Source organism: Lates calcarifer, linkage group LG16_LG22 (assembly GCF_001640805.2).
Source record: "Lates calcarifer isolate ASB-BC8 linkage group LG16_LG22, TLL_Latcal_v3, whole genome shotgun sequence".
Lineage (NCBI taxonomy): Eukaryota > Metazoa > Chordata > Actinopteri > Centropomidae > Lates > Lates calcarifer.
The window spans coordinates 11013039-11023828 of record NC_066848.1 but is presented as its reverse complement, the minus strand read 5'-3'; the positions used below and the strand labels follow the sequence as shown (position 1 = coordinate 11023828).

The window sequence follows — 10790 nt, the reverse complement described above, 5'->3', positions numbered from 1 at the left end:
ACTACAGTGTGTCAGTCCAATGCGAGACGCCCAAGGGTAGGCTTATAAAAAAACAATGGTTTATGACTGGGTGGTAGAGGTTTATTAAGATTCCAGGGACAGTTATCAGGAACTGTTACAAAATATTAGCAGGGGACCAGCAGCACATGTGTTGCAAAAAAGTCACCTTGGATGGCTGATTGAGCACAAGAGAAAACATTCTGGGGTGTGCTTCAACATACTTCCTTAACAAAAGTCTTTTTCATAGTGCATTTTATAGTTTCCCAAACAGGTTGGTGGGGAGAGAAAAGACCTGTAACAAGGAACTTTGTGCAAGAGTCATACCCATGTTAAGACACAATTTGGTGGTGATCTACTTAGGACTTGGACCAGAGAAATGTAGATACATGGTCGTATTGAAAATGTCTTATTTGGTTTCATGGTTTCAAACAGGTCAGCAGTGCAACTCTATGAGTCAAATATACATTATTAGTGGGAAGGCTCCAAATTTCAAGGATTTGAACTTGGACTTTTTCTGCTACAATACAAAAAAGATATAGTATTAAACATTGAAATATAAACCAAAATTAGTATTCTGTAGTGTTTATGTTGTTCATGCTACAGACATTTTCGTAAGACTTTTCAATCCAAAGCACATTACAACATGATTAGAAAGGCTACATTCAATACACATGCACCATAGCTTTTTTTAATCAATTACAATCATTTTTACTGCTGATTATTGATAACTGATACCACTACTGGAGCAAGTGGAGAACTAGCAAACTGGAATTTGGTTCTGGACGGACACAATAGTCTGTTATCAACACAGCCGACATTTAAGATATGATTAAAACTAGATGTGTTATTGCTTGAGCCTTGTGCTTGGACAAGTGCAGGATAGCTTATTACTGTCTAAATAAAATTGAATTTGCGCACAGTGTGAATGAGATGTTTCATTCTTTCAACAAAACACCACTGAGTAATGCGTTAAACCTGTAGCACTGCATATGCTTCAGTGGGGATTGAGAACATCAAGTATTTTTTTTAAAACTAAAAAAAAAAAAAAAAAAAAATTTAACAGCAGTTTTTTTTTTTTTCATTCAAGCATGACCAAGACTTAGCTACAGTACAATTAAATATACCAAAAATAAATACTATAATCATATGCAAAATAAATTAGAATAACAAGGGTGGACTACACCACCTGTTTGGATATGACTGTGACTGTGTTTCAGTCGAGAGGAGGGAGGGACACCACGTGGATCAATGATGGTTGTGGGTCCTAAAGCAGAGGTTATAGAAGTGAAATAAACATTTTGGAATGCAGACATTGTAGCCCTTGCCACTGGCTTGTTCACTGACAAGAAGTGCCGTATGGATATATTATCCCAAAAAAAAGGGCAATGGTTTTTTTGTTGTTGTTTTTACAAGGCAAATGGAGCAAACGTTCCCAATGGTGAGCTTCTAGCTGGTACTGTGTTTTTTGTGTTTTTTGCTGGTTTCAGAGGATCAACTTGACTAAAGGTAGAGATTCCCCCTTCAGTGTTGGACAATAATGCAATCATGGGTCCTCTACAGGATCAGTATTGAGTGTAGGCATGGTTGATTGAAGCTGGCTGTGGGTAGATTTTGGGTGAATGGTTTAGTCAACTTTGAACATAAGGAAGCTGTATATTGCCAGAGAAGTTGAATTTGAGGCTGTTGTGTGAAATGTTTCAGACTGATGTAGAGGAGCCCCTTGGCTTTTGGAAGGAGAGTATTTTAAACTTTTAGACTGAGTTGAGCTTAAGGCTGGTTCTCGGGCAGAGTAGATCTTTGATTTGTTGGGTAAAGGTGGGATTGACCAAGGCTGGTACTTCTGAAGACGGTTAACCTAAACTGCAAGGGAGAACGGAGCTGTAGGCTGGTACTTGGAAAGGTAAAAGCTGTAAAAGACTGCAGCTGAAGTGGATGTATAGGCTGGTGCTTTAAGCAGAGAAGGCCAGTTTTAAACTGCATGTGGAGTAGCCCTCGTCACTGGCTGAGCTCTGCCGGCTGCTGTGGTCATCCAGGTCGCTTGCACCACTGGTGCTTACACTGTCCATTTCTCCATGGGAGAACTCAGTGCTTTCCACATCAACTTCAATTTCCTCTGTTCAAATAGAAAAGAAATCCCACAAGTATGAATACAGATTAATTTTCTGAATCATGCAAGTCTTAATATTTGAAATTGTTCTTGACTAACTGTATATGTGACAGATTTTAAATTAGAAGTACAAACCCTAACGACACTACAAAATTTGCCCTTGGGTAAAGGCTGTAATTCAGATACTAACCTCTATCAGACTCTGAGCGGTCAGAGTCCATCCGGGGAGCCCAGGCTGTCTGTGCGGACCCTCTCCCTCTCTCCGTGAGTCTGCAGCTGAGCTAGCTGCCTCTGCAGGTGCCTTTGCTCTCTCTCTAAGGTCTCCAGCTGGTGCTGACTCCTGCGGTCCACCTCTTCAAGTTTCTGAGAGGAGGAAGATCCATAAAAGTTAATTTTACTGTTGATATGTAGAAAACTAAAGATAATCATGATAGTCATTGTGTGTGTGAATCCATTGTGACTCAGCTGCCGTTCATAATTATTTTGCATTAAATTACACCATTTTGACTACGCCTCTCTAGATACGACTCATGATAAACTGCAAAGTGTATGCATGAGAAGATGGTGAACTTATCTCATGTGCAGTAATGTGATGTTAATATGTAGTTGTTGCTGCCGCCCGCTGTGCCTTCTAATAAATTATTCAACACACAGGAACAGCAAGTTACTGGTTGGATTCAAGGGGAATAGCTGGTGTCTCTGTGTGGGGTGGATATAAGTGAAGAGTAATTGGTTTCAGTAATCAAATGAAAATAAAGGTCATTCTGTTCTACTTTTGGCAGAAAGATTTTTATTTTTGCCTTCTTAGCTCTAATTTGTTTGTTTCAACTTACCCACCTTGGTCACTGATTTCAGCTCATTTGTGTTGTTTAGTACAAACCACTTTCTGAAAGAATATCTGGCTAAGCTAAAAAATAACCAAAGTCCTGGAGATGCACTATGAACCTCAGTAATCATAATGGGAGGGGGGATCCAGTCACTTCAGACCAATCATCACATCAAATCGTGCCATAAATAAATAAATATATAACGTTTACATGGTACAGTAATAGCAGAGTAACAAGTCCTAACATTTTGTATGCAAGCCAGCTGAACACAGAGCACAGAGAAAGAGATTGTATTTGTAAAATAAATACTGATATAGGAAATTTCACAATTTAATGAAATTGAAAAAAAAAGACATTGTAGTTTTTAACCATGACATATGCTGTTTTGTATCTGGTACCATGCATGGTTCATTTCCTCTAATGTCTCCCATGTGGATTCTCTAAATTACTTTGCCATTAGGGGAATATTTGCATGATATAACTAACAATGTGTTTTCTGCTTAAGAGCCACCCTTGAACTTACATAAATATGATATCATTTGCTTGTAAAGCAATACAGTTTTTGTAATCACTTTAACAGTTATCCTCTCATACCAGAATACACCATACTGGAGTTGGGAGCAAGAATAAATTCTCAAAGATGAGACATTGTTGTAACTAAGCTCTATTAACCTTGAGTAATGTTAAAATAGGCAAAATAGGCAATAAAAAATGCAGTAAAATGGCAGTTTTTTGAATGGAGTTTGGTACAGTGTTTAAGTGAGAGAAGCATTTATCTGTGCTTTTCCTGTAGCACAACACCGGGTGTTTTTTTTTTTTTGTTTGTTTTTTTTACCTCCTTCAGCCATGAGCTTCATGCTGGCTGCACCTGCTTCACCCTTTTACTCTACTACACAGCCTCTGGTTCTAAAAATACGACACAGCAGCATTCAGGAGCCACATTTCCTGGACTTCAAACGGGCAAGTCCAAAGTCAGCAGCTGACATCATAGATATTTATCCACTACCCCCCACTGTGATAAACTCCCACAGACTGCTACCAGGACTGCTTTCATATTGCAGCTCTCAGTCATCCCTCAGCTGGTTTGCACTGCTGGAGCCTGCATAGACTGGGCTTGGGAAAGGCCAGTATTTCCAAAATATATGTATCTGGCTAAGATTGGAGCCATCAAGGGAGCCAGAGTGTTGAGAATTGCTTTGGCTCCAAAGAATTATTTGAGCCTATCATCAGTCTCATGCAGTTCAGACACACTCAGTGGTCCATTCAGACAGGCAGTAACAGTCAGGACAGATCTGGTGCTCTCAAGTCCAATAGCCATTGCACTATTCTCACATTATCCTGTAGTGTGAAAGACACAAGCCCTAATCAAAGCCTTGCCAAGGGTTCAAAATCCTGCAAAGGACAGCTCTGGCAACAGCCCCAGGGAGATTTGTTCAAAGGGAAAGCTAAAACCGAAATAACCAAGCAGCAACCATAATGTCTTTACACTGAGGCCAAAGTGTCTAAAGGTGCAGTTCATTTAATGGCTCTGAGAAAACTGACTGTGAAGAAGTACCTGAGAAACCCCCCACTGCTCTGTTTCTGTTCATAGTCAATATCTCATTTAACCACTTTTAATGTGAGGCAAATGAGTGACAATGTAGCACCAAACTGGCCTCATTTCTGTGTTCAAATCCAGACATTTCTCCCCTCTCCCTGGTGTTTATACCATATCAAGTGTGATTACAAAATAAGTGGGAACACTATTAAATCTTTTCATCCTGCAACAAGTGTTGAACTAACACACCTAAGGATGTACAGAATTACAAGGCTCAGATGGATTTCGATCCAAATATTGAGCTTCCTTTATAGAAAGTGGAGCTGCACTGTGATCACACCTGATGAACAGTAAATTATCTGTAAAGTGCAGCAGTTTGTACTTTTAGGAGAAACTAAAGACTGTGGGCCATCAAGAGTAAATACAATTTTGCTTTGAAATACAAAATGGAATCAGACTATTGACTGGGTAAGGCTTAGATTTTGTAATGCCATCACTGTGGATTCACTCTGGGTCTCACATTGGAAACAAATGGATACTAGGATCCTCCCTTGTATATCAAAGTCATCCTCTGCAGTACTGCAGATCTATGTTTTTTTCTACTCAAGGGAACAGCTGCATAAGTCTTAATTCTAGATATCTGTGAGCGACATTTTCTATTGCTTCATGAATGTTACTAGAGGGTTTTCCTTAGACTACCACACCTTGATGTGTGCTTTGGCCTTGTTGAGCAGTCCCAGCGTAGTGTGCCGACTGCAGTCTGGTCCCAGAGGGATGAGGGACTTCAACCTCTCCAAACACAGGCGGAGATGTGCTCGTCTGGGGAGAGGAGACACAATTGAGAAGGGTCATTTCTCTTTAGAGACAACATACTTGTGCATTATAGAGCAACTATACAACAGAATACTTAACAGGAAGATTAATTTCCACACTAATGAATTCTTGTCATTTCCGCTCATCCCGATTAAGTCAAATTATAATATTTCTTTCTTATTCAATTAGCTTATTGTAGTAGTTAAGACAAACAGCTATTTGATTGGCCTTGATCAATTCAAATTATAATACCATTAATCCATCTGTGATGAGCAGTGTCACAGTCAAGGCATTGATGCACTTGATTTATCTGTTTATCCATTTTGCTAGTTAGCCACGCCATCTGACTCCTTTGCAATTACATATGGATCCGTCTGGCCCCAGATTTAAAAGCTGCTGAGGTCAGCCCAGTACTGTGTTTCTGATCCACCAAGGCCTCTGGGTCTGTGGTCTGAATGAATGCAGAAACTGGCAAAGGACACTCACTATCCTTTCAAATAGTGGTGTAAAATGTAGGTCAAGTTGTGATGTCATCTCTTCTCCCCTGCATTGGCCACCATTTTGGAATTTAAAAAATAGTCCAATATGAAATAAGCTTTCCTCTTGAAGATGCCCTTTTCCTCATCACTTAAACTAAGATTCTCGCACACATGGCTGGACTTTTAATTTTGGGATAAATGTGTCCTGACATTTGTTTCCCACTCGCAGCTGAGGCTGCCACATCCTGGAGCTACAGAAGCAAGCTGCTGTTAGATTTGCAGCTGACAATCTCTGAGGAAGGAGCCCTGTTGTCTGGAAACAGACGGTTCCCGTTTGCTGACAGGGGAAATGTCTGCATGTCCTCCAGGAACAGTGCTGCTACTGAGGCTGCATTACACCTCCCTTTTATTTGCCTTGCAAAATGCACACTGCTATCACATACAGGAGGAGAGTATCCAAGGTAATGATAAAAAAAGGAATATTTTGAAGTCCTGCGATAATAAGCTGATTTATAGGCCGACAGCACATCCCGTTTTGAAATGGTATGGTCAACATATTTAGCATAGCACCACAATATGCAAACATGGCAGAATGGAGAAAGCTTTTGGTTTATCAGCTTGAAGCTCCAATTTGAGACTGCTGGCGCTTGAAATAAACTCCCTGTGTAGCTCATTTACCACAGCAGTTTAAAGACTTGGGATTCTATCTTTCTCCTGCTGTGGTGTTCACATCCACATTGTTACGCATATGTTATGCATATGTATGCGTATGTAAAAGTTGACTGAGGGTAGACAGAAGTAGAAATCTATGATGACTGCCCTAGTCTTAACATTTCACTATCTTCATCTATTTCCTTTTTCATGTTATTAATATTCCTGTGTTACCTTTCAGTGCTGTCTGTTTTTGTCATAAACATGCACACAAGTGACCTGTTCAGTCTTGTTCTACTCACCTATTTTTTTCCAGTTCATTGTGCGCTGACCTGTTGAAATTATAAATATTTAAACAGAACTGTTATGCAAGTCAAGACTGGAAAATATAGCATATTGTACAATAGTATTAAGGATGGTTGTGTATCTGAGAGGATGCTTTTTGCAATGCATATGTAAATAAGGACAAATGTCAGGACCTTTTTCAAGACATTAACCTACCTATTGTGAATATTGTCCAATTTCCTGTTTTTGAATTTACGTTGTTTCTGTTGATGTGCGATCTGGGTCGCAGGGTATGTTGAAGCATACCCATGCTCACATTCTGGTGATGAAAAAGATTAAGAGGATTATATATATTGTACAGTTTTTAAAAACGTGCTACAAGCAAAAAGCTTCTGGGAGGCTTGCATGATTTGCATGATGACCTCATTTGGCCTGAATTGTTAATTACATCTTTAATATGTGACATGAGGCAACACATCCATGGAATTAAACTCAAAACTAAAACTCAATGTTTCTTAGAAAATGTCAATATAGATACACTCTATATTTCTATGATTGATATTTATGATGTAATAGTGTATCTAGTGTGAGTCGGCCAATCTGTAATTACTCACAGAAGCCCACATTAAACAGGAAAGTGGGCCTGAATATTTTGTTAAAACAGCTTTCATTTCTGTAGTATATTTTACTGCTGCTTTAAAAAAAAAAAAAAAAGCCTACAGTTCCCATGAACCCTCCTTCCCAGTAACATACTACGTTAAACATGAACCTGCGTGTGATTGGCTAAAAGCGGTGACTCTCGCGCTGGGAACATGTGTCCCGACCAATGAAAACTTCACAATTTGTTCCATGTGGAAACCATGTGAACAACACATACAAGGAAGCAGCTGCAGCTGCCTCTGAAAAAGACAGCAGGGCTTTAAATAAGAAATATTTTAAGAAAATATAATCTAAGTCGCACTTTGTAGATGCAAGAGGGTCCGTGAATGCAACATTTGCTGGGTGGACGCGATATTTTCAGGGAACAATCGTGAAAGGAGCAGCGATAAACTGAGATGGAAGATTAAAGGGGACATTTGGAGTCTCAACCCATAAATGTCTACATGTATTAATCCTAAATGTGCACATATGCAAGCCTTTTTAAAACAATGACTACATGAAATCGTGCTTATTCAGCTAAGTCCCCCGTGGTCTGCTAAAGACCAGTTTTAATGGGAGAAGATAATTTAGCTGCAGGCTGTTTTTGCAATAAAATCTCTCTCTGGCGATGCAGTTGCTTCCTCGAATTTAAAAAAAATAGTCAATTTCCCTTCTTCTTATGAAATGATACTATTTTGTAAGTGTTAGGTAGATCAGACTATAGTTTTTCAGTAGCAGGTGAAATATCATTGGCTGCTGACGGGCCAGTTCATCTGTCCGCTGCGCGTCTTTTGTCGCCTTCGCCTCTATTGTTGTCTGCTCGGTGCATTACATGTTAATATCCCCTATAGCCCTTGTTTACTTACTTCCGTTGTTCTTCTCGATATTTTCTATGTAATTTGCTGCATCGAGCAGCACTTGTACGTTCTTCATAAAAGTGCCGATTTGGTCCATTGCGGAACATTTGGAGTATAAAACGTCGCTGAAAGAATAGTCGGACATCTCTCCGAAATCCTGCTGGTCCATGGACGCATCGGACTCCGACAGGACCTCCTCGGGTTTCAGCTCGCTGTGCTGTCGCATGTACTTTACCATTTTCACTTTAGGCGTATTTTTTAAGGGGGGGCTTTTGACAAAGAAGCAGCGCTGAAATTGCACTCCTTGTCCTGTCTGTGCACTGAGCGGATGACTGAAATGAACCAGGCTGGATGGAATTGCAGTCCTTAGCCTCAGCCACTTGCCCTACTTGGTGGATAATCCCTCCCACTAACGCATGCACATTGCATTCATTGTCAACTGTGCCATAATAAATCCTCATTATCAATACTGCAGGGGAGTAACAAATAAACACACTTATGTTCAAGAGACGTTCTGAAATAATGCCTGCTTTCTTTTGTGGCCTAACAATGCTACTTTATTTCAGCTGAAATAAACAGTATAATTATGACAAATAACAGCTGCCTTTCATGTGCACACAGTTATGTCTGAGTGTATTTGAATACTTTAATGAAGCGTTAAGACCACAAGGCAGTGGACAGTATGAGGTTTAATCAATAGTGCAACCTGGATATAAGGACAGGTGCCAGGGTTGGTCTCAGTTATAAATATGTAATCACTTGAGCCCTCTGTGCTGCTAAAAAGGCCCCCAGGCAGTAATGTTTTAATGTCAGAATCAAAATGATATTACTCCCATGCTTGTGTTTGGAATCTGTAATTAACATCTCATTATATTTGTACATTTGGACGAGTCAGGGGAACAGTTTTGGGTGATAGTTATCCTCCTCTTTTTCCTCTCCTACCTTGTTCTCACCAAGGTTATTTCCACACTTTCCTGGCTTCATATATTAAAAGCTGATTGAATGTAGGTTTGTTGCATCAGGGTGTCTGATGTGGTACTTTAGTGTGATTTGCTTATTATTCGCTGCACCCCCTAATCAGGACTTTCCCCCTGGGTGTTAATACAAGACATTCATGATTTTAGAGGCAGTTTGAGATTATTTGCTTTAATAATCCCATTGTTTTCTCCCAGCTGTGTCTTTCTTGAAAGTCCATTGTTTTCATCTCAACCCCTCTGTGTGCTTTGTGTAGTTTTTCTATTCTAAAACATTATAAACTCACATAGCGATAACAAGAAAGTAGCACACCAGTAAAATTATATTTAATGTCAGACTGAGCAGCGCCCATCCCTTAGGGGGTGTTTTAATTCAGCGGACAACACAATTTACATGATAGTGAAAGTGACCGTACTTTACTAACCTTTAAAGTCATCGTCCCATTGGGGGGGAAAAAAATAACCTTGAAATTGAATTTAGTTCTAGCTTGATGGTCAACTTCTGTTGTCCTTTTGACGGATTAAGAAGTCATTTTCCCCCACACTGTGAGGGATGAAGAAGGACAGAGGGGAAAGGGCCTGCCTTTACGAGGCCAGCCATGCGTGCAGGGCTGTGTTGTGCCTCTGAGACAATGGGTGCAGATGGCTGGCCCGCTGCAGATGTGGCCAAGCCTGTAACGGACGCCTGTGAGAGAGTACACCCTCCCATGGAGTCTATTTCAGCCGCCTGGCAAGGCCTGACACACACACACACAGTCCTGATCTGGACACTGAAACAGAGAAGCACACTTTAATGGCAGAAAAAGGCTACATTCATGACCAGATGCAAAGGTGCTTTATAAAATCATTTAAAACACAGGCCTGGTTTTGAAATATGGGTGTTTTTTAGTTAGTATTTTGCATATAATTAAGGCTCTTGTTACTGGCATATCTCCCACACACTGAAAAATGTTTAACTCAGACGTCATCTGCTGCTGCCCATGTGCTCGAAAGGACAGATAAATAGAGTCAGACATGGACAGAGAGTTCAGTGGGGGATGGAAACTGACAGCATTTCACCAGGAAAAAGCTCATCTGTGCTGTGAGGCTCGTGTACAGACCGACTGACTGTGCATGCTGTGCGCTGATAGCGACGGCGTGGAAAGCTGACCCGCTGTAGGTTGGTGTAGAATGTGACCCCAACTGGAGTAATCTGAAAAGCCTGAGGATTACACCAGTGGCTCGGCTGTCACAGTGGAGGCAAAGTCATACCGTGCTGGAGTGTGTGTTTATGAAAGAATGCAGCAAACATCCCATGCTAGTCTTACACAGCTGTGAGTATAAAGCATTTAGGGTGTTGTTGGAAGGAAAAGTATATCTTTTATCAAGTTCTAGCTGTCTGTCTATCCATCTATCTATCTGATGTTGTGGTGGCACATGCGGGTGGTCTGTTAAGAAGACGGTCTCAGATTAAGCGTTGTGCAGCAGCAGTCCCCTGTTGTTTTAAAACAATAGCTGCACTTTGCCCTGAGGTCACAGCAGAAGGACACTCCAGCCGGCCAGACGTGTGTCACCTGCTCTGTCCTCTCCTTAGCACCGTTAGGACAAGGAAGAGCTCAGCGCTAAGCTTTGTCATTCACAC

General features: G+C 40.6%; 1 protein-coding gene across 1 annotated transcript; it reads right to left on the bottom strand.

The window, feature by feature from the left end:
• Window positions 1-59: 59 nt before the first annotated feature.
• LOC108897321 (max-interacting protein 1-like) lies at window positions 60-8583 on the bottom strand. The gene is given in 7 exon segments (XM_018696892.2): window positions 60-2113; window positions 2298-2326; window positions 2328-2470; window positions 5176-5290; window positions 6717-6746; window positions 6916-7018; window positions 8205-8583. Coding segments are annotated over 7 exon segments (813 nt in total). The 5' UTR covers window positions 8434-8583; the 3' UTR covers window positions 60-1949.
• Window positions 8584-10790: the final 2207 nt, after the last annotated feature.